A 26,202-nucleotide genomic window follows, 5' to 3' on the forward strand; every position below is an offset into this window, starting at 1 on the left:
AAATTTCAAAAGTACTACTTTCAAATATTCCTTTTGCCAAAAGATAACAATGAAAAAAACTATTTTACGGATGGTTTTCTTAAATGTTTATAGTCTGCTGCACAATATTCTACAGTTTAATTTATAACAATTATTGTCCAAGCAAGAGATTTGATAGGGGCCCATCTCACCTAAAGGGCCCGTTTTAGACCACTTTCCCCTATATAAATTACTGGATACGGCATAGGCAGAAAAAATTGAAGCCGGGCAAACTTTACCGTGATGACGTAAGTGAGGCAAAAATAACAAATTTAGTTAAGAAAAGTATTTATGTTATTCACATATTTATATTTTATACTTTAATTTCAAGTTATATTTTGCGTTTCATAGAATTTCAAATTATTTTGGAGGCATTTAAAGTTCATACATAATTTTTAAATACAAGTTAACGTTAGTTAAACTGAATAAACTTGTCCAAGATTTCAATAAGATTAAATTCTAAAACGAAAAAAAAATCTATTCCATAACTCTGCAATGCAAGTAATAATTTTATTAAATTAGAATGCCACGAAGTAACTTAGTATGTAATTCTTATATTGCAAGATTTATATGGAGTTTACAGAAGATTAACTTTGAGTATGAAAATATACATCTACATATATGTATAATATATTTATGTATAATATACCCATATGTTTGTGTACTATATGCTTAAAGACTTAATATTAGTATTGAGATGTGCTTTTGGATGTACAGATAAATCTGTTGGAGGGATCTGAAGATGTTTTCATAGGTAGGAATATATTCCATAAATAAACTCTCTCTCTCTCTCTCTCTCTCTCTCTCTCTCTCTCTCTCTCTCTCTCTATATATATATATATATATATATATATATATATATATATATATATATTGTACTATTAATAATAGTATTATTGTATTCTTACTATATACTGTTTATGTATAAGAACAGAATATTTGAATTGTATTATATTTCAAACATTTTGTTTTTATAAATTTAATATAATTTTCTGTGTAGATTTTAGAAGCACATAATAACTAATAATATTCTATTTAAAAATGTATAACAAATCTTAGCTATTTATTTTTAAATAGATATCCTTTGATAAAAGAGCAACAAAGCAAAATATTTTTCTTGCCTCTTCAACGAGTTATATTTGTTTTTTAAATTGCAAAATATCTGGTTACTGTTTACAAAAATATTTGAGACCTGATGCTATAACAACAATTTTTAATTGCCTAAAATGTGGTAAAATATTAAATTTTTGGTATTTAAAACCAGCCATAAAATAATGTAAAACCTAAAATAAATTGCACTAAAAGAATCCCTAAAAAAATGTAAATAAGAAAAAGTATAGGTGCAATTTTGAAAAAAACATAATACTGAAAAAAGATTTATCTAGGAGATTGCATGGGTTTAAACAATCTACTAACTGTCATCAAGAAGTTCTTTTTTTTGTATTGAATTCCTAAAAAAATTCCTAAAGGAAGCTTTTCAGATGTTTAATGCAAAAAAAATTTGGCTTTGAAATGTGATTGACGATTTACAAGTTACAGCTTGTAAATTGTCAATCACATTTCTTAAAAAAAGTCTTAATTCTGATATTAAAAATTTAATTATAAAAAGAATGAAATGCAAAACCAAATTTAAATATTATTTTCATAAATATAAAAAGTTTTGATTTTAATGTTTGTTTCATCAACTTTTGCATTAACATTAGCATTTTTATTCCTCAAAAATGTATGATTATTCTAATCATCTACTTGCCCAAATCAACTTCGTTTTACCTGAGGCATCTTATCAAATACACTCACTTTTCCTAATCTCTATCTCAGATGTTTTCCTAGAATTACTGTAAAATGTGCTTATTCCAAACAACATGTTCATATAAACAGGCCCAAAATTCATAGATACAATTAAATAGAGATAAAAAAAAGTTATTTATAACAACATATTTCTAAAAACATGACAAATACATGAATGAGATAAATGATGTAACAAAAATGATTACTATTGGAAAGGCAGGCAACAATGGAAGCTTTTATTTCTTCTTGTTAGTTGCAAGCCGAGCCTCATTCTTCTCCATGGTTTTTAACTACTTGTGAAGCTGTTACATCTAATTGTAATCATTTTTTTAAAAAGAAAGATCTTTTTCCAAAGAACAATTTTCTTGTGAAAAAGATTTTGAAAAAATGATTAAAAAACAAACGTATTTTATTATTACAAGAAATCAATGTAAAAAGGTGCAGTGTGATGCTTAGCTTCATTATTCTCAGATAACTCTTTCAAGTGCCTGTTGTTGTTCAAAAAAAAAAAAAAGCATTAACATGGTAATCATTCTGTATTATAGTATTTTGTTATGTAAATTTATGGATGCAGGTTTATAGGCAGAATTTTGCTTAAATTTTAAAAGAGGTTTTTTCTTTGTGAAAAAGAACTTTAGTTTTAGTAACCTGTAATCAACTTTTTTTTTTGACATTTCTTATGTCAAAATCTTATTCATAATCTTATTATTATTATTCTCAGTATGCAAAATCTTGTATCTTATCTCAGAAGTTAGGTTCTAAAGACTTTTGAAAAAACTTCAACAGGGCGATTAACAAAAGTAAGTCTAATATTTTATTTCTAATTTGTAGGTCTGTTCTTAATACCTTTCCCTGGGATAAGGCAGAAGTATTTGCGAAGAAATTTTTTGCCTAATCTAATGGCCACACCTTTCTTTGTCATTTATATTAAACAGATTAACCCATTGTTATACATCCAAATAATTTGGGCTTCCATTGCTTAAGTCATTACTAAGTAAACTCTACTATCTAATTTACTAATTTAAATAAAATTATAAGGGTTGCGGTCTAGACAAAATTTCTGTCATACATAATTTTTCTCCAAAACTATAATCCTTTCTGAAATATTATTAAGTGCTTGACTGAATCTTGTTTTCCTGACTGCCGGAAAATGGCTTCTGTGGATCTATTTTTTACAAACCCAAGATAACACTAGATTATCCAACTATCATTCAATGAGTTTCCTTTTTTATTATTAGCTCGTTGAGTTTTTAACCAACATATAGCTAACATTTTAACTCAAATCTAATATCTTACTTTCAATCGCCTGGTTCTATGGCTAACTTGCTAACATATCAAAAGCTTTTGTTAAAATGTGACATGCTGATTGTTTTTGAAATTATTAAATCATTTCTTTCTGATCAGTATTATTTATCTTTGAAAGCCAACACTCCTCTTCATTAACAGTAACTACAGGGATATAATATATCATGTACTTTTTTTTTAATCTAAATTAATGATTTTCCTGAAAATATTTCATTTAAGTGACTCTATTTGTTGAGGACTCAACTTTTTTTTTGCTCACCAAAGCTTAAGAACTCTCTTCCAACATCTTTTTTTGTTAACTCATACAATCTTTAACTTTTAAAGTCTTCTGTCAACCATTTCCTTGCTCTTTAACACTTTAACCTTATTTTCTAGTAACTCCCAACTTAAACCTGTTTGTTTGCAGCCTTATTAGGTGCAAATTAGAGAGTATAAAAATACATAGCAGCTTGGCAAAAAGTAATGACATAAACAAAAATACCATCATAAATAAATAATACTATATAATAATGAAAATAATTATACAATTTACACACATTAGAAAAAAGAATAAATAAACAACCACAAATAAATAACTTATAAAACTTCAATATTTTTTATCAAAATAAAAAATAAGAATTTTTGATCAAAACTCACTATCAAATAATGCTGCATTTCTTTGCTATAGAAACGTGAAAATGTATTTGAATTCAACTTAGCTCTTAGTTTATGATTCTATAGTTAAACATCGGATTTCGAGGTTTAACTATCAAAATCATTTCTAATAGTTGAGAAAGTCATATTGTTGTGAAAGTCGGTAAAGCTGAGATCCTTAAAAAAGAGAAGAACATTTAAAAGTTGCATCTATGCTATGGATAATATATATATATATATATATATATATATATATATATACACTTGATAAATTCTAAATTGTATATATATATATATATATATATATATATATATATATATATATATATATATATATATATATATATATATATATATATATATATATATATATATATATATATATATATATATATATATATATATATATATATATATATATATATATATATACATAATATTAAGTTAAATAAATTAAGTTAAAATCTTTTTTTTTTTTCTTTTTTTTTTTTTAAACATCTTCGCCTCCAACGAGGCTGCAAGCAACCACTAATTAAAATCTTAATTAAGTTACCCTCTAATTTGATGTGGTTTGTGGTCAGGAAAATAAATTTAAAACTGCAAGCATAACATAAATAATATTTTAGTGAATGCTCAAAAATTTCAAAGTTTAAAACTTTTTTTTGTGTGAATAAAACAGTAAACTTTCTCATGAAATAAGTTTGATTAAATATAAATGTTTATAAAATGTCTATGTTAAAACGTTTATATATATATATATATATATATATATATATATATATATATATATATATATATATATATATATATATATATATATATATATATATATATACACCGTCAAAGGGGGTTACTTTGGCCAAAAAACTTGCACCTTAACACTTTAGTAATGTTATATTTAATTTGAATTGTAGTAAGTTAGTAAAAACATTTTAAAACTATTAAATAAAAGATTCGCTATCCATCCATACCACTTTTTTAAATATTTAAAAATAATATATTTATTTTTGGTTATTTTAAAAATTTGGCCAAAGTTACCCAGGGGTTGGGGTTACTTTGACCACTTGTTGTTTTCTCATATAAAATGCATTGTAAAAATATTCTAGTACAAAGATACCCCACCCATTGAGTAACTATGGCCCATAGGAAAGTAATCGACAAATTTAAAAATTTAAAATCTTATTTATTTATAAAACATTAGAAGTAAAACACGACATTGAACTTAATTGAAAAAATTGGTTACACATGTAAAACTGAAACCTGTCAAGTAAATTCTAAACTAAAAGATTTTAGTTGCAAACTAAAACACTTAAAAAGGAAAAAAAACATCCAGTTCAGGAACTTTAAAATGTCCTCTTTTGTTCAATAGTTTTGGGGGCTCAATTTTTGAAATGACATCCTTCCAACTGTAAATTACCTTGTCTTTCTTCTGGGGTCAAATCCAGCACTTGCTTTTCTTCTCCATGCAATCAATTGTTGGAACTTCTTCATTTACATCAGGCATCTTGTCAATGAGTCCTGCATAGTAGTTTTTGTCATACAACGCCACTACAAAATCGCCTTCCTTCAAACACTTCTTTTTGTCCAAGCTCATTGTAGGAAAATCCTGTCTTTCAAGTCCAGTATTATCTTCACTTTCTGAAAAGTTCAAATTATCTGACATGTCGTGGAGTGACATAATTGAGTCATTATCACTAATGCTATCATATAAATCTAAGGTCTATTTCAGTTAAGGAGAACCCTAATTCAGCCATCTTACAAATATGTTCCGCAAAGACTTTCTCTTGCTTCTCGTCTAACACAGTTGGCCTTCCTGGATTTTTATTAAAAATGTTCTTTAACTAGTTTTTTATTGTACTTCTTGGGATTTTGTACAGTTTAGAGGCACTAGTTTGAGTGCACCTTCCTGATCGAATCTCATCAAGACATTTTTGTAGAGTTTCATTTGAATAGTCAGCATACTTACATAGTTTCTAGGCATGCTGATTTCACTACACTTGAATCTCACCTGGAAACAACAAAATGGTATCAGTAAACAGTTCCAAAAGATTATTAATGTATATAAAACAATAGGTAACATAATAAACAGTTATAAAATAAAATTATAAATTGTGGGGTAACTTTCGCCAATAATAGGCTTGGCCAAAGTTTCCCCACTTAGGCTGGAATAGGTTATGCCATAACATTCTTAGCAATAAACAAAAATTGATTACATATTATTGTAATAATTTAGATAATGTCTAACAACTATATACATAAGTAATTAGAGTACTTACTTGCTTTGTAAATTGGTATTTAGTTAGGTGTACATGGAAAAGTTTGGAAGGTAAATATGGATGTAACCATAACAACAAAACTTTTACTGCCAGTAGTGCCAACCTAAAAAAAGCTGAAAAATTAAATACCCACATAATAATTAACGTTAAAGTGTAATCAATGATTTGCATGTATGAAAGTGAGAAAAAATATATATTTAATGGAGTTATAAGCTAAATAATCTTTTTACCGAAGTGTGGCCAAAGTAACCCCCTTTGACGGTATATATATATATATATATCAGTGGCGGATCCAGCACTTTTTAATCTTTGATATAGCTAACTTCCAGACATGGATCTAACTCCAAACATTTTTATGTTTATACTTATATCAAATAATGAGGGTTTGCAAAAAATTGTGGTGATTGGAGGCTGGGAACAAAAAAGCCCCAAAATTTTTGCTACACCTGCCCCAGACATGAGAGCAACAAGTTGATGAAATATTTTTTGTATTATTCTCAACTAGACTTATATTCATTGATAATTTTTAAGTTTCATAGTATTATCTCTCAGTGTTCAAAAATTATGACCATATAAAAATTACAACCCCCTTAAATTGAGGGGGGTTTGAACTTTATATGGTCATAATTTTTGAACGCTGAGAGATAATACTATGAAACTTAAAAATTATCGATGAATATAAGTCTAGTTGAGAATAATACAAAAAATATTTCATCAACTTGTTGCTCTCAGGTCTGGGACAGGTGTTTATGTGAAAAATGAGTTTTATATTGATCTTAAGTTTATTTTATTCTTCTTTTCTCAACCATTTTATATTCAAAAGAGAAGATAGATGTATTGAACAAGAGGCCTTAAAAATTCTACAGATGAAATAAAAGTAAAAACTCACCATTCAGTCAGAGCCCCCAAAAAAATTGCAAAATATATATTATCAAAAGTAGGAAAACCTGGTTAAAAAAAACATTAGAGGTAGACCTCCTAGCCACGATATTTTACTTTCATGGCTGGCTAAAAAAAATTCTGGCCGGCTAGCTGATGGCATGAGAGGCTAGCCTACATTTTTGTGGCTGGCTAGCCGCCTGATTTTTTTGGCTGCTTAGCTGGCTGTTATATATATATATATATATATATATATATATATATATATATATATATATATATATATATATATATATATATATATATATATAAATTAGTAAAAACACTTATCTAATTATTGATTACTTCAACACTGTGTTTCACCATCAGTAGGTTCATCAGGAAGAATCCTGATGAACCTACTGATGGTGAAACACAGTGTTGAAGTAACCAAAAATTAGATAAGTGTTTTTACTAATTTAATTTATTATTGCTATGCAGATGTATATATATATATATATATATATATATATATATATATATATATATATATATATATATATATATATATATATATATATAGTATATTTATAGTTTAATAATGACATATATACAAGTATAATACTGACAGCATTAACCAAAACAAAACAAACTTTTGCATATAACAAATATTCATATAAGAAATACAAAGTTAATCATAATGAAATAAAAACATAAATAATGTCCTAATCCAAAAAATGCAAGACTTAGCTCACAGACCAGCATTTAGATAGTTATCATGTATGAAACAAACTGCATTCATTCGAAATGGTGCCAAGGAGGATCTCTTTCTATTCAAAATTAAACCAGTCATGCTAAAAAGACATTCAACAGGTACACTTCCGATGCTCAATGCAAGATAAACCTGAAACAATAGAAACTATGTAAAATAAGCAACATTAAACTTCAGAAAAAAATTAATGTTTGCTGTTATATTTGTCACTAGTATTAGTTTAATGTCAAAAATAAAATTATCTTTTACCTTGGCTATGGATGCTAGAATAGGGAACTTTTCTGCATTATTTTTCCAAAACAGAAAAGGCTGGTGATTGATTATCACAAATGGTAAGATAAAGACTTATTTCAGCTTGCAACTCATTGCTATTCTCTAATATTGCTCCAGAGTTTAGTGAAGATTTTGCAGTTTCCTGTAATAAAGTCAGTCTAAGTTTTTTAAAATCCTGAGCTGCGTTTGAGCTTTTACTATTTTGATTATTGTCAATGTATGACGCAGAGAAGTTAATCTTTTTATCTGTTCCTATTTGTGGTAAAATGTTTGAACCAAATAAAGAAGTTTTTTTTTTGTCATAGCTGTTTTTTAACAAAATTTCACTTTTTTCCTTCGTCAAAACAGCATCACGAATTGCTGGATCAAAACAACACGCTAATTCAACTAAATTAGTAACAACTAACCGTTTCTCAATGCATTTTCTAACTAACTTTTTATATTGTTTTATCGCAGAGGAATCTGAGACTTGAACAATGCAACAATATTTAATTTTAGTTACCATGAGTGGAAGGCAAGACAAATTTGGTGTTCCCTCGCTAACAAGTAGAGTCAGTTCTCGAAATGGAGATAAAAAATTGCGCAGTTCTTGCAGAAGTTCTAAATCTTCAGGATGAAAACATAAATCATACTTTCCAATTTTTTTTAACACTGTATTAACATGAGTTTTTAGATCTAAGATAGATTCAATCATTTCCAAGGTACTATTCCATCTTGTTGGGACACTATTTTTTAAAGAACTATGCTCATGACTTTTTATGACATCATTTTTAGCTTGTATGTCAAAATGTATAAGTGAATACTCTTCAGAATACTCTTCAAGTGAACTCTCATCAGCTTGACTAACAGATTTAGTTAGCTGTGTTTGTGGAAGAATGCTTACATTTTCAGTTTCAATTTCAAAATCGAGAATTGGATCCTCTTCATCAGCTATTAGCTCGTCAACATGAGTTGTAATTCTTTTGAACAACTCCTCGTCTTTCACAGTTTCAATTTCATTCGATAGCATATATCCCTTAAAATGTAAAGCTTTTATTATTTCTTTGCATTTGCTTACTAGTAAAGTTAATTCTGGAATTTTTTTTAAGCTATCCCAGGTTAAAAGCAGATGAATTCCATGTGCGGTGCATGTTATACGTTTATGGCCTAATAGCTTTGATAATTTTTTCATATTAGCTGCACCATCAGTTGTGTTAAATAATAAAAAATGCTTATCTTGAGGTAAAAATTATTTTAAAACAGTTTTAACAAATCGATAAAGTTGCTCAGAAGTGTGCGACTCCACTGGCTGAACAGCCAATGTGAAAATTTTAAATCTCCAATCATGCACAACACTTAAACGAATTCCAAAATAAGGTAAACGATTACGCTTGTCAATCCAACCATCCATCATCAAAGTTCCACTTACACATGATTGTAGAACTTCTAAGACTCTTTGTTTAACAGAAGTATAAACATTTTTTAGGGCAGATCCAGATATACAGTCAGATGATGGAAGCTGAAACGCTGTATTTTTTGAACAAAAACTTTTAAACCCAGATCTTTCAACTGAACTAAATGGCTTAAGATCTAAACATATTAACAGACAAAGATCTCTGTTGAATTCAAATTGACTTTGTGCTGGTTTATTATTTTGTACAGTACCAACCCAATTAGTAATTTTAGAACTAACTGCTTGCTCAAAAGTCTTTCCAAGTTTAAAAACAGCATGGTTTAGATGGTTACCAGAAGATGTCATTGTTGAAGTAACATATACCTTTGATAATCGACCTTCATCGACACGTGATTGCTCTTCGAAACAGTATCTGCAGTACAACTGATTATTAAATAAATCATTTTGATTAATTTGGTTTCTTGAATCTTTCAAGATTAGTTGACCCATGAAGTCCCATGCTTTGGATGTAGAAGCCCTAGATTTGCTGTTGGACACAGGAATCCATCTCAGATCCTTGAGCAAGCAAATTGTTCCAGTTTTTTTTCAATGGAAACAAATTTATTTACTCGTTCACGAACTGTATATAAATATATATATATATATATATATATATATATATATATATATATATATATATATATATATATATATATATATATATATATATATATATATATATATATATATATATATATATATATATATATAATACAAACAATAATGATAATTCGGACCTTTAGAATGATTGTTTCTTTTCATTTTAAAATTTAAATTGCGCAGATGACAACTTTTCTTTTCTTTTATGATAAACATTGACTACTGTTTTCGGACTGCAAGAGACTTTTTTTTATAGCGCGAAAATTAAGGTATTCGAACATACAGTAAATTAACACGAGACTCATGGAATTCCATGGTTAAACCAAAAACTATATTACGAAGCGATTGGTGATAGGTGATATGATAAAATTTAAAAAAAAATTAGACATAAACTAATTTAAAGATTTAAATAAATTAACTAACTATGATTTTAACGGCTGGCTATGGCGACTTATTTTCATGGCTGGCGAAGGCATTTTTCACAGCTGGCTAAAAATAAAGCAATGCTTGGCGACGGCTAGCGGCTAATGGCGGCGGCTTGCGGGTCTAATTAGAGGGCATGTGAAAGCAAATTATTTAAAAGTTTAAAATAAAATAAAAGATGTTTAAGTGTAAATATTGATTTGATAATATGTAAAAGTGTCTTCTGTGTTAATGTTAAAAACATTAACACAGAAGAAACTTGTTTTTGTACCTACTTCAAAATGTATAGACTGTGATAAAAATGTGATAAAAAAATAGACCAAGGGAAAAATTAATTTTTCACTTACATAAGACAACAAAAATTAAGCAAAGCTTAAGGAGAAATAATACATGTAGATATCTAACCTTACTTTTTAGTTCCAGACTAAGTATTTAACAGACTAATTAAGCATCTTAAGCTTAGATACACCAACCTTTCTAGAATACATGAATTAAATAGTTGTCCTAATTTTTAAAAAATTGGAAATACAAAATATGAACTATGTAGCAAAACAGATGAACTGGCAGATGAAACACAGCATCCTTTCATTATTTTGCAGTACAATAAATTAACTCAACTTAACATAAAAGGCTTTCAAATGTTGTAAATATGTATAAGAATTTTAAAAACTCTTTAATATAATTGACAATCAACCAACTAACAAAGTGTACCATTGTACTCTCTGACAATATTGCAAATGTGAAACTAAATGATAGCTAGTTTGGGAATAATTATCTAAATAGTTCTATCTAGATTCTTCAGCTTTGTGTAACTGAACTTAACAGCAAAGCTTATACATAACTTGTTTGTAGCTAAGGCTAGAAAACAGTATTTTATTTTCACATTTCTTTAATTTTTATAGACAGGGTTTATAAAATTCATCAACAGCTAACTTTTTCTTTATGCTCAATTATACAGGATGTAGTAAAAGCAAGTTCATTATATAATTTTTAATGGAAGATTCAGAAAATGCAGGTGGAATAACAGTACAGTTAAATAAAAATTTCATCACAAAGTTTTTTGGTATGAAAAATAATAAAAAATCTGAATATTTCTACCAAATTTAATTTGGTGTTCAAACTTTAAATGATTTAATGCAATTTTTCACTTTATATTTAATTTGAAATTACTAAAGAAACGAGGAAGTTGTAAAATATTATATACAAAAATATTTTTAAAAAAATCTTTATAGTTATTTGCATCGGCCTAATTTCTAATAAATAGATAAAGGAAAGAATTTATTTTAAATTATAAGAAACTTTTATATAAACAAATTATATGCAAAATACATTAATATTAAATTTGATGACTTTCAATAACTTCTTATTAGTATTTATCAAAAGATATTTCTGTGAAATACTTTTCACAGAAATAAAATTTAAAAAATGGGAAAAAATTTTCAATTAAATTAACCATATCAGTTTTTTGTAATTTTTATTTATACTTTAACTGGTTGATTGGTATTAGAACATCAAATATATGTTCAATATGTTCAATTTCAAACTTTTTTAAGCTATGTTATTTTTAGCTATTTTTAAGAACTTTCTTTTACTTTTGAACTTGAAAAGTACTTTTGAACTTGAAAAGTAAAAGAAAGTTCTTAAAAATAGCTAAAAATAACATAGCTTAAAATACTAGAAAAAATAGAAAATTTATTATCACTGTTTTGATTACTATTATTTTTATTTGCTTAAATAAATTTATTTAAGGAATTTAAGGGATAATGCTAACAGTAATAACAAATAATAGAACAATATGTATGGATAATTTATGAAAAATAAATAATAAACTAAATTTTAAAAATTTAAATTACTGATAATCGTTTTCATTTTTTTTTTCTTTTACTTTGAAGTGTACAAATACAGCAAAATGCATATTTTCCGTCATAAATCCAAATAAATATTTACATTTAAGTTCGTTAATTCAAAAGTTAAAAGCAAAGTTATGAAAAAACATGAAAATTACGTTTTTAACAACGTTATTTCGTTACGAAACACAATTGGCGCATTGTTAAGGATGTAATTGGCAAGAAAAGTTTAGACAGAAATGCTCTGCCAAAAAATATCAAATTCAATAATAAATTAGTTGTTGATAAATCTATGGTAGCAGAAACGCTTAATAACTTTTTTGTTAATGTTGGTAAAAGTTTAGCCGCTAAAATTGAACCTCTTAAATAAGCTTTAAATCATACTTGACATCAAACAATGCTATTATGCCTAATCATGAAATAACGAAGGAAGAATAATTAAATTCAGTATCCATGTAAAAACCTAACAAAAGTTCAGGTTTTGATGATGTCAGCAGCAATGTCGTTATTAATTTACTAAAATATATAACAATACCACTCATGCATATTTTTAATTTATCTTTAAAACATAGGGTTTTTTACTGAAAAACTAAAAAGTGCAAAGATTACACCAATTTTTAAATCATGTGATCCTTCTGATGTTTCCAGCTACAGACCGATCTCAGTTCTTAATTGTTTTTCCAAGATTTTGGAGCGTGTAATGTGTAATAGACTTTATTCCTTCTTAAATTTAAATAATATTCTTTACAATAAACATTTTGGTTTTAAATCCGGCTATTCGGCCGATCATGTAATAATTAATCTTGTACAAGAAATATTAAAGCTTTTGATGAACAAAAATTTACTTTAGGTGTCTTTATTAATCTAAGCAAAGCGCTTGATACCGTAGATCATCATATTCTCTTCTTTATAAACTTAACAATTATGGTATCATAAATTCTAACTTAGATTGGTTTAAGAGTGATTTGAAGAATAGAAATCATTATATGATGGCGAAAAAAAGGATTTAATGACAATTAACTGCGGAGTCCCCCAAGGATCAGTTCTAGGACCGCTTTTATTTCTCATTCATATAAATGACTTAAATTTAGTAAATTTTCCAATATCTTAAACTCAATTTTATTTGCCGACAATACTAATGTACCTATTTTATTCTAATAAAGATAATAATATTTTATTTGCAACAATGAACAAAGAGCTTTCGAAACTAAGCGAATGGTTTATATCGAATAAATAGTCCATAAATATTAAAAAATCCAAATATACTTTCTTCCATCGTCTTCATGATAAAGACAACGATCCCTTAAAACTTCCTACCCAGCAGACACGCCGACGTCTATATGACGTCGAAAAGACGTCTTTTCAGAACGTTCAGGACCGGTTCGAAATGGCAACGCCAGATGACGTCTTTATAGGACTTAATAAGAACGTCTTTTTAAGACGTAAATAAGACGTCTTTTTGCGACTTTATTAAGACGTGCAGAACTAGTTCTAAACGGCAACGCCAAATGACGTCTTTTTAGGACGGAATAAAGACGTGTTTTTTAGACGTCTAAAAGTCGTGAATTTAGGACGTTAGTGCTAAATGGAAACGCCAAATGACGTTTTTAAATAACCTAGCTTAGCCGTCCTCTTTTCGACGTCTAAAATACGTGTTTTTACATGACTTTATTCATAGTAAAGTTAAAATTTATGTTTTCACAGAATTTTTTGAGAATAAGTAAAAAATAAAAATTTGCTTAAACTTTTTAATAATATTATTGTGCTAAGTTTCATAAATAAATTTTATCAAAGTTTATTTATGAAAAAAATCCACTTGTTAATTTCCAAGAACCGACTGTTCGAACACTTGACGTCATTCACCATCTTTTAGAATCAGGTGCACGCTTTAGAATATTTCCGACAGCATTTTAAAGTTCTTTTTTGCTGTAGGAATCAGGTAAACAATCAAATCTAAAAAAAATTGTAAAGATAAGTATATATATATATATATATATATATATATATATATATATATATATATATATATATATATATATATATATATATATATATATATATATTGAATGTAAGACATGTACCAGAAAAAATCTGCGCGAACATTTTAAAGGATATTTATTTAACTATTGTATTTCAATATTGAATGTTATATATATTTTGAAAGTACATATATTAATATTCTTAAATTTCACTTAAGAAAGTTTGTGAAGTTTTGTACGTGAGAACGCACGCACTTTGCGTTTTTCACTCGACATCAGCTTTTGCACAATCTTTGACTGGACTTTCTTGGTAGCTCTAATCGATTTATTAATAAAGTCTTCTATGTTTTTGGCCTCTTTTACATTGAATCTCAGTTTTCTTTTAACAAGAGCCCAATATCTTTTGATAGGACGTAGTTCGGGACAATTTGTTGGATTGAGTATTTTTCAACGAAATCTACTTTATGTTCTCTAAGCCAGTTTAAAGTTGTTTCAGAATAGTGACATAATGCTAAATCGGGCCAAAATAACGGGTTACCCGTGTGTGTTCTTAAAGAAAAAAAGACGTTTCTTGAGGCATTCTTTTGTGTATATTTTGGTGTTAATTGTTCCCGTAGTCATAGAACAAGAGCTTCTTTCACCACATTCACAAATTGGTTGCCAAACTAAGAATTTTTTAGCAAACTTTTGCATTCTAATATATTTATAATTGGAACTCAGTTTCTTGCGATTAATTGCTGAATAATATTGGTGTCCTGGAAGAGATCGGAAATTTGCAGCACAACAAGTTTCATTGGCAATAATCAAACAAGATTTTTTGCCACAGTTTTTTATAGAGCAGCTTTGATCAACAAACTGTAACATTTTCTTGCTCTTCTTCACGACGAGGAACTTTTTTTTTTTCATAAGATTTATAGCCACAATTTCTCTTTACTCTTTGTATAGTGGAAGCACTTGTCTTAAATTTATTGGCTAAAGTTCGAACAGAAATCTCCGATTTTCTGTTTAAGGCATCTTTCACTTTTTTATCAAGATCTCGTCTAACAAAACATTTTTTTCTTCCACTTCCTAATTTTCTTTTGATTGTATCAGTATCCTTAAATCGTTTCACAATGCTCTGCACTGTTCTTGAAGCAATCTACATCTCTTTTAAAATTGCTTTGTTTGATACACCAGGATTTTCAACGAGAAAATGCAAAATCTTTTCTCGCTTCTTATCTTGATTTGATGACATTTCAATTAAAACTAATTGTTTTGATAACAGAGTTGTTTAAATTTTGGATAACACTAATACAATTACATTTTAAAACAATAAGCTATTTAAAATGATGCACGGTTTCCGTAAACACCACATAAGATCACGCGCAGATTTTTTCTGGTATATGTCTTAGACATCTTGTAAAAGACTATGTAAAATATTATTTTAAAAACATCAATAAATACGAATATCTCTCGATACTAAATTTATTTTTTAAAAGAAATTTTCGCTGGGTTGTTGCGACCAGCATCTTCAGCTTAAAAGTCTTTTGTTTGTTTTTGTTTATATCTTATTTTAAAACAGCACACAGTGGAGTATTTGTATAACAAAATCGCTTAAAAGTAAAAAAAAAATGTTTGCATAAAAATCCTATTAAACCTATAATTTTCAAGCTAGATAATTGCTTCAGTAGATTACGTTATAAAAAATTATCTCGTTTTTTCCTTTTGTCACATTTTCATACAGAACTTGGCCTTGTTGTTGGAATTTAAAAAAAAAAAAAATTCGAAAATTTGTGACATTTTTATTCCAGCTATTGTTATCATATTGTTCAGTTTTAGAAAATTAAACTTCTAATCATGGAAGGGGACGGTATGTACTTATGAAGGTATGTACTATATCTTTAAATAAAATTATTTTAAATTTCTGTTGTTATTATGCTTAATATAGAGCGCTTTTGCGATGGCCTATTTGAGTTTTAATTTTGACATAAAATTATAAGGCAGTAATGTTTTTGTTGACAAGTCTTGTCGAGTTAAAATTATAATAAATATAGACTGTTAACAATCAGATACTCTTGTAAAATTATCTACCAACGTCCGCCACGAGACGAGTTGTTTTAACGCAAGTGTGTAAACAATTACGCAATTTGTTTTAACGCTTTGAGTAACCCTAGTGTGTAAACGATTACGCAATATACACAATAAGGTTAAGCGGTAGTGCTACCGAACTCTCGAACCGTGTTTTGACCACCGTTCAAAACACGGTCGTAAGTTCAAGCAATATTTTTTTGTTAACAGTACCGTATTTTCAAGAAAAATTTTTTTACTACCGTCACTACCGAGGTATATTTTGGTATTTCATTCTATTACTGTCATATTAAAAAGTTTAATAAGCATTAATTTCCCATTTTATTAAAGATAATTATTAAAATTTTTATTAAGCGTTATACAGTAGAATCTCTCTAATTCGAATTTTATGGGGAAAAATATAAGTTCGAATTTAACTGATTTTCGAATTATAGAAAGTTGATTTTTCTTTAATCAAATTATGGAGGTTTTTTGAATTGAAACCTCCATAATTTGCATTTAATCAAATTATGGAGGTTTTTGAATTAAAGAGATTCGAATTAGAGAGATTGTACTGTATTAAAAAGAAGTTTTTAATAATAACACTGTACAACAATTTTTAACTTTTTGAAAAAAACAAGAACCAAATTAGATTATCTTTATTAATTCAGACGTGCTGATTCCAAATATGTAATCAGTTATGCTGTAGCACGTCACAATTTTTTGTAATAACGATTTAAATATGTAACGTAATATGCATTTTTCTATACATATGAATAAGTGTATGAACATGTTTATTATCACTTTTAACACAAATTGTTTACTAGTATTTAATTGTATTTAGCCTGGCGTTTGAATGCTGCATCGGGTTCATCGCGCTGCAAATTCCAGCAGTAATCTGCAAGCATGACGGGGCTCCACTTTCCCTTGTATCTGCTTTCCATTGTGGCAATACTCTGATGAAAGCGCTCGCCATTTTCATCATATACATCTCAATTGACAGAGAAGAAGGAAATGGGATGGGAATGAAGAAAGTGGAGCTTCAGCGACATGTTACAACCCAGTTGTTGATAGAATGCAATTAATTTGTCTACCAAATCAGCGTAATTTGGTGCAATATGTTTTCCAAGAAATCCCTGGCACACCCGTTTGAATGCATCCCATGCTGCAAGTTCATATTGATCCATCGTTCCCGAAAACGTTTCATCCAGCATCAGTTCTCGTATTTGGGGCCCCACGAAAATGCCCTCTTTAATTTTGGCGTCACTGATTTTAGGAAATTTGGTCTGCAAATACTGAAATACTGGTTTGTCGTGATCTAACGCCTTTACAAACTGTTACATGATTCCAACCTTGATGTGAAGATTGGGCAAGATGATCTTCTCTTTATCCACAAGAGGTTCATGAATGACGTTATGGGAACCAATCTCAAATGTTTCTCGTTGTGGCCAACATTTCCTCATATAATGTTCTGATTTCATCCTGCTATCCCATTTGCAGAGGAAACACATGTACTTAGTAAAACCAGCCTGCAATCCATTTAGTATAGCAACAACTTTCAAATCTGCACATATGGACCATCTGTGATCTCTGTATTTATTTCTGTCCAGAATAAGTAATATATTCACATAGCTTTCCCTCAGGGTTACCGAATGTGCTATGGGAATGGAAGGCAGCACATTTCCAGTATGCAGTAATACTGCCTTAATACTATAAAGTGATGCGTCAATAAACAAATTCCACATAGATGAATCGTATTGTATTCCTAGATCATCAAACAATCCACTGATGTCATTACAGAAGCAAAGTTCTTCATCCATAGAGAAGCATCGCTGCAGTTCCCGTGATCGCTTTCTAAATGACGACACTCTTGCATCACCAGCCAACAGATGCCACTCCTGGAGACGTGAAGCCAGCAATTCACTCTGTTGCTTTGTTTTCTAAACAAATGTTTTTTTTTTTTCTATTGCTTTGTTTTCTAAACAAATCTCGAAAGAGATTTTTCAGGTCAGATCCTGTTATGAAGTGTGGTTTACGCTCTGTATCTTCTGGCAACTCGTAACTATCATCGTCATCAGTATCCTCGTCTGAATCAGAACTGTCCGTGTTTGGGATTTCCGATGAAGGTTCAGGAACAGGGAATTCAGCCGAATGAGGAACAGGACGAATAGCTGAAGGTAGATTTGGGTACACTATAGCTTTCTTACCCTTAGAATTGCGACCTGATATGTTAACAGAACAGAAATAGCAATCTGAGCAATGATTTTGGGGTTCACGCCACACCATTGGCACCCCAAATGTTGGTCCTCCACCAGTCCTGTTTATATGATTCATATGCTCCTTAACTTTGCATTACATTAGTTCAAACTTTAAATTAAAATTCTTTCTGCTTGGCTGCAATGCATTTCCAGAAAGGCATACTGGGGACAATATAGCTTCCAAAACTGACTTTTTTGCAGTGCCTTTATTTACTTTACTTAAAAGCGTCCAAAATTTTGCTTAAAGTTTAACGCAATTTAAAATTTAATCTTCGATTACTTAGATATTTTACTGAAAAGCGTGCAAAATATTTTTCTTAAAATAAACTCAGTCATTTTATTTTAAATCGAATATTTTAAAACATTATGTACGAATAACAAAAAACAAATTTATTAACTAAAGTGTTTTTTTTTATTACCGATCTGGAAAATTAGTCGGGCTGTTTTACGATTAAATAATGTTACTACTGTTTATATATTTATATTACAGATGTTTATATATATATATATATATATATATATATATATATATATATATATATATATATATATATATATATAATCTATGTTTCCACATTACTTCATACAAAAAAATATCGCGGCGGTGAGCTTCCCTCCGCCAACGAATTTTCTGCATTTTTACCTTAATTTTTAAGTTTTAGAAGGGGTTTTACTGCCACAAAAAAACTAATAAACTGCTGCTTTACGGAGCATTTAAAAAGTTTTTCTAAACCCATAAGTGAAAATGTATATAAAATGTCAAGTCCTATATTAAGTCTAATTTTTCTTTACTGTATGTCAAACAGTGTTTGTTGATTTATTCCACACGATGTCTGCGTTCAAACACTGATTAAACTCTCCGCACTTTCTCCCTAAGGTAGGTGGTAGTGGTACATAACCATGCCCATTGATCTCAATAAAAAATTTGGATTCTTGCTCGATCTGAGAATATTAGAAAAAATTAATAATAAAAAAACATAACGCCATTAAAAAGTCAATAGAGAATTATCAATGCTAGCCAAAATATACAACCAAAAAAATATCAATTTTAATAAAATTATTACTCCATGTAAAACCAGATGCAACAGTGGTTTAATGTGCATGGAAACAATTTTGCACCTTAAACAAGGCTTTGAAATTATTTCTGCTAGTAATTTATAAATTGATGACATTTTGAGGGCAATCATCCCAACTCAAGAACACTTTGAAGTCACTGAAAAATTGTTCCAATTTTAAAAGTGATCAGTGATTTCTCAGAGCATATTTCTGCAGAAAAACGACCCACAGAACATCTCATAATTCCTGGCCTATATGATGTCCAAGAAAAAATTAAGAGCTTTATTTTGGCCAATGATAAAAAAACAGCTGGGTTTGTTTCTAAAATTGTTCAAAATCTCAACAAAAGGTTCCCTGAATGTGGTTCTAATATTACCAACAATTCATTGTCGCATATTTTAGACCCAAAATTTAAAGGTCATTTATTGTCAAGATTTGGAAAAGAGTATCAAACAGTTCAACAATTGAAACTAAGTGCAACAGGTGACAATTTATCACTCAATTCAAAATAAACTCTAGCACCATCTCCAGACCAAGAACTTACCTTAGTAAAAAAGATCCTTTTTGAGATGATGAATCATGACAGTCCAAAGTCTGGGTTCTTGGACACATCAATATCAAACCCTTTTGATGCATAATTATATACTTACAAAAAATTGGAGTTCCCACAAATAAGCTATAACATTCTGGAGTAATGGAGGGTTCATTCACCACAGTTACCATTACTCTCCAATGTAGCAAAAAAGATTTTATGCATTCCTGCTTCATCTACTTCATCTGAGCGTGTATTTTCACAAGCTGGAAATATTGTCAGTTGCAAAAGAACTCTTCTGAAGTAAGAAACAGTGGAAAAGCTTGTTTACATTAAAGAAAATATCTCAAGAGTAACAATTAAAAAATGGAAAATTGAAGAAGATATTCCGGAGTCTGAAATCGATTTCAAGGTCTGGAACCCAGATCTTAAAGTCGATTAATTTTAAGTAAGTTAAACATATTTTTATATTGTTTCCGTTGATGTATTCAATTTGAAACAAAATAAATAATAGAACAAAGCTGGGAAACTTTTTTTTCATACTCACGGACAATACCGACTATTGTTTACTACCGAATCCTAACAAGAGTTAAAACATATACTAGCGTTAGTAATACCGATAAACAATAGTAGGCATGCTTAACACCGATGCTCTCGTCACTCCAGACTTTTATCACTTCCGCATTCCCTTAATACACAATCTCGTAAAAAGTACTAAAACAACAATAAAATAAATTCTTGATGTCCGATTTTTAAAATGTTTTATGTTAACTTAACTAGACTATTTAAACAAATCTTAAATAGTTAATATATTAAACTATTAAACTATAAAATCTCAAAAAAGTATATATGTTTTATTTGGCGATCGTTGCGAATACCGTTAACCAGCATGGTATTCATTGTTTTATTACTTATCTTGTAGATTCGTCTGAAGTAAAAAAGCTGTTCACTCAAAGAGAGTTATATGATATAATGAAAAACTATAAAGGTAACAAATTTGAAGAAAAGTTTTCTTTGTTGGAAGAACAACTTTTAACAGTTATGAAATATCTAAGAAATCAAAAAAGTGCCATTGCAAGAATTTTAAAATTCTGTAAGAGCGATTTTAAGATGGATCTGCGCGAGCAGGTATCTGTTGATGAGTTAAATATGCAGCCAGAGTGAGCAAGCGCACTTCAGAAAAAACTGATGTAGCAAAGAGTCAAGACTGATGTAGCAAACTGTCAAGAAATTAACACCTCAAGAGGCACTAGAGCTGTTTGTAGAAGGTGGTCTTACCAGAAAACAGTATGAACTAATTCAAAGTAGAAAAAAAAATGTCTACCTCTGCTACTCAATATTTCAACAAGCCAAAAAAGAATGTTACCCTGATAAGGAATCTATACAAGTAACCGAAACTTCAGCGGAAATTTAACTACAAGTATTACTTGACAACACCACATTGTGCTTATATAAGTATGTCTCAGAGGTTGTAGAAAAGTGCTCAGAGGAAGAACAGATGAATATGGTTTCATTATTAAAATGGGGCTGTGATGGTTCACAACAAGCAAAAATTAGGCAAAAATTTCAAAACAATACCGACAGTGATACAAAGTTCTCTAGTGCCTCTGAGAATAATTGTTAAAATTATTGGTAAACGGGAAAAAAGTATATATCGAAACCCGGTCACCGATTCTCCAAGGTTCTGCAGGCCCATTCGAATACGCTTCGTTAGTGAATCAAAAGACATAACAATGGACGAGAAAGAACACGTAAAAAACCAAATAATGAATCTTAGGGAAACAAGGTTGCCCAATCAAGTTGGAAAAATATAGCAAACCTTGCTTCTTACAATGATAGATGATAAAGTGTGCAAAGCTGCAACTGATACTACATCTACTATGAGGTGCAACATATTTGAACAAATATCAAAAGATTTTAATAAAGTTATTAAAAAAAAGCAAATCAATACATAAGCCCTCTCATTTGGACTCTCGATTCTTCCTGAAAGGATCCGCTTCTTTCAATCGCTTCTTCATTTAGCTTATAAAGTACCTTTACAAAAGTAGAAAGCTTGATCAGACGAGGAAAAAATAAATTGTCAAAGCGAAGAAGAAAATTCAAAGCGAAGAAGAAAATTCAAAGCGAAGAAGAAAATTCAAACATCCTTTAAAGAAAAGTTAGGACTCCAAGTAGATATACTTAAAGCAGGGTTCGGAAATACCAATGACGGCAATACGTCAAGAAGATTTTATTCGAACCCGGAATTATCGTCACAAATAACTGGTGTTAACTTGAATTTAATAAAACGTTAACACGTTTTTCTTGAAGTCATTTCAAGCGGATATAAAATTGATGCTGTTAAATTCGACACTTTTGTTAATGAAACTGCTAAAATGTGTATCAATCTGTATGTTTGGTATCTGTCATAGAATATCACCGCACCTTAGAATATCACCGCACCAGTAGAAATAATGAAAACGAGGATGCGTTTTGAAGTAATAGAACTTAGTAGGGTACCGAGTGCGTCCGAATAATACAAGAACGTTCATAGTTTATAATAATAACGCAACAAATACATAAATAAAATTCATTATTAATATGTTGGTATATACGAAGTCCGCAAGACATGGTACTATAATTTAATTTTTAATTCTAAAATTGATGATTTTCTAGTAATCTTTTACATATATTACATATTTTTAACCAGATGTTATGCAATATTTTATATATCTATATGAGGGGATGTTACATTCTAAGCACTATTTGGTTTGTTGTTTTTTAACAAAATACAAGGGCGATGTGATATTCTACACATATAATAGTGGCATGCCAATATTTCTTCATTTTATTAAGGGCAGGTGATATTCTAACATTCTAAGCACTATCTAGTATGTTGTTTTTAAACAAAATACATGGGCGATGTGATATTCTAAAAAATATAATAGTATGTTTCTTAATTTTATTAAGGGGACGTGATATTCTAACATTCTAAGCACTATCTAGTATGTTGTTTTTAAACAAATTACATAAGGGATGTTATATTATAAGCATATAATACTGGTAGCATGCCATATATTTCTTAATTTTATTAAGGAGAGGTGATATTCTAACATTCTAAGCACTATCTAGTATGTTGTTTTTTAACAAAAACATGGGCGATGTGATATTCTAAAAATATAATAGTATGTTTCTTAATTTTATTAAGGGGAGGTGATATTCTAACATTCTAAGCACTATCTAGTATGTTGTTTTTTAACTAAATACATGGGCGATGTGATATTCTAAAAATATAATAGTATGTTTCTTAATTTTATTAAGGGCAGGTGATCTTCTAACATTCTAAGCACTATCTAGTATGTTGTTTTTTAACAAAATACATGGGCGATGTGATATTCTAAAAATATAATAGTATGTTTCTTAATTTTATTAACTGGGATGTGATATTCTATGATTCTAAGCAACAAATGCAGCTATCTAGTATGTTATTTTTTTAACAAAGTACATGAAGGTTTGATATTCTAAACATTTAATACTGATGTTATATAATGTATTTCTTAATTTCATTAAAGTGATGTGTTGTTCATAGGTTCTAGGCTGCAAATACAACTATGATAATTAGACAGAAAATACATTGAAAATGTTTGTAATTTATCTATGTTCTACATAACTATTTTCTATTTTTTTTCTTTTATGATGTTTGTATTGCTTATATTAATCGCTCGGCCTAAAGTAATTTTGATTTTCCTAAAATTATTAATTAATCTTTTTTTTCCTTGATTTTAGGTTCTTAATCTTCCTAGTTGTAGAATTACAATAAAAACCGTCAGTCTGTCAGGTTGTCTATAAAGTACACATTTATGTACAGTTTATAGACACCCCCAACGCATACAGTTTTGTAAAGAGAAAGGGTGTTAAAGATAACCTTATAAACATGTTTGGCTGTCTTACTTACAAGTTTTTTCTTAAACCTGATTCTTGTTTTTAACAAAAGAATCTGTATTATTCCTCTGCCTTTTACTTGTCTGTCTGTTTTTAAATGCCATTTTAAATTGACCTTGATTAATTAAATCCTTAAAATGTACAATTAACAAATAGTTTGACTTATTGATATTTTAAGATTTTATTCTCCACTTTTTATTTCAATCGCTATTTGGATCTATATTAATCGAAACTAAATATTAAGAGAACTTGAATACCACTACATCTTTTATGAACCCATTAATTAAAAGCTGTACAAGTAATAGCGTTTTGTAGATTACAACCCCAGGCTAATAAATTTAAAATTTGTAATAACCCTTATTTATATATATATATATATATATATATATATATATATATATATATATATATATATATATATATATATATATATATATATATAATATTATATTATAATTATTTAAACGATTTTTTTTTTTATATTCTGTAGTTTAATTAATTTTTTTTTCCATTTTAGATTTGGTACCGAGCAGCAGTTTTACACAAAAGGTTTTATATCTAGAGTTAGAAATTTGGAAACTTGAAAAACTCAACAAGGTTGCTGTTCAAGTTTAATTACGATGATGAAAACAAAATCCTACTTTAATAATATTTTTAATTTTGAAATTGAATGTACAATCAATAGTAAATTTTACTGAAGTAGAGTTGAAAACTAGATTGAACTTTCCTAAACCAATAATTAAAATCTAAAAATATAGAAGAAAATTTCTGGTCGTTATGCTGTTTTTTCCTCATATAAATTAACTTTATTATTTTGCAGCTAATTTTGACATTATATAATTTTTCCTTTAATTTATGTAATTTAAATGAAACGTTTGGATGCAAAAATGTTTGTAAAATTGTTTATAATATTAAAATAAACAACCGGCTAAAGGATTTTTATATGTTTTACTTTGTATTTGTTTTTTTTAATATGATGTTTACATTGCTTGTAATTAGTTAGGAAATGTGAATCAAAGAAGAAGAGAAGATGAAATTGAGCTTCATATTTATAATGATTACTCTTTACTTATTTCGTTGTTAAGAAATTATAGTTTACGATACTTTATAATAAGCTTTTGACGCTCGATGTAAGAGGACTTTAAAATAATTAATTAAGCACTTAACAACGTTTTATTTAACCTGTTTTTACTTAAGTATATTCTTATTTAACAGTATCATAAAATAATTTTGTAAATCACTTTTTGGCTCATAATCTAAACATGACTAAGATTATGAGCCAAAAAATTCGATTTTAATAGCGCCCCAAAAAAATAGAGAATTTTTTATTTTTGAGTAACCAAAATTATTACCCCGAGCAATATTCATAGCAACTGTGCAACATAGCAACTTTTAACCTTGGTAAAAATAAATAAAAAGCATGCTTTGGCTACAGCATATCTAGCGAGATAAAAACATGCGGTCCATTAAGTAAGAATGTTTTTTTTAAATCCTGAATTGTTTATAGTAGGCTATTTTTTTTTACATTGTTTTTGCATTTGGTATTGCTCTAAGTAGCTATTTTTTTGTTTAAATTCATATTTTAAATAGAAGGAGTTTCTTACTTCAAAACGCTGTTTATGATGTTCACCATCTATCTTGAAAAAATAAACAAGTTGTATTTGGGAAATTGCTGTTGCTATCATCCAATGGACAGATATGTATTATATTTGTAAGTAAGAAAAGAACAAAATACATTTTTTTCGAGTTCAAGAACATTATCTTAAAAAGCAAAAATAATCTGAGGTCAAACCCTATCTCAATATGTTAAGTAACTATTTTGTAGACAATGAAATTAGTCATGACTAAAATATTAAATGCGTAGAATACTTACGCCACGGCATGGTCGCTAAAAGTAAAAATTTGAAATGTGGGTGCTAAATTTGGTCAGTGAAGCCAATGCTAATGTGGTTTGTCATTACTTTTGTTATCATCGAAGTTACGTAGCCGCAAAAAGATTATTTTCAAGGGAGATGTACCGGACACTCGTAGCTTTCTTAACATAGAAGAAGTATAAATTGCAGCTATTATTGAGCTACAAGCTCAATGCAGGAATCATATTGATAGCAGTTTTTTGTTGAATAAACAACCATTTTGTTTAAACATTTGTTTTTGACTTTTTGAGGGATTGTTATTAATTGCTTGA

The 26,202-nt window shown here is 28.7% G+C and overlaps 1 protein-coding gene across 2 annotated transcripts; it reads right to left on the minus strand.

The window, feature by feature from the left end:
- Positions 1–4,906: 4,906 nt before the first annotated feature.
- Positions 4,907–9,094, minus strand: LOC136092154 (uncharacterized). Of its 2 annotated transcripts, XR_010644239.1 has the most exons (4): positions 7,900–9,094; positions 7,638–7,782; positions 6,021–6,123; positions 4,907–5,752 (listed from the first exon to the last, which is right to left on the minus strand). XR_010644239.1 is itself a non-coding variant. In XM_065819879.1 (2 exons), the coding sequence occupies exon 1, from the start codon at positions 9,092–9,094 to the stop codon at positions 7,937–7,939; it is 1,158 nt and encodes a 385-aa protein (XP_065675951.1). In that variant the 3' UTR covers positions 7,532–7,782; positions 7,900–7,936. The 2 variants fall into 2 exon arrangements, 1 of the variants encoding a protein (XP_065675951.1); XM_065819879.1 differs by lacking the exons at positions 4,907–5,752; positions 6,021–6,123 and having other exon boundaries at positions 7,532–7,782.
- Between the last annotated feature and the right edge of the window lie 17,108 nt (positions 9,095–26,202).

This window comes from Hydra vulgaris, chromosome 15 (genome assembly GCF_038396675.1).
Source record: "Hydra vulgaris chromosome 15, alternate assembly HydraT2T_AEP".
NCBI classification, from domain to species: domain Eukaryota; kingdom Metazoa; phylum Cnidaria; class Hydrozoa; order Anthoathecata; family Hydridae; genus Hydra; species Hydra vulgaris.

Coding starts and splice junctions, on each gene's coding strand:
- LOC136092154 (XM_065819879.1), bottom strand. CDS start 9,094: ATGAAAAAATTATCAAAGCTATTAGGCCATAAACGTATAACATGCACC.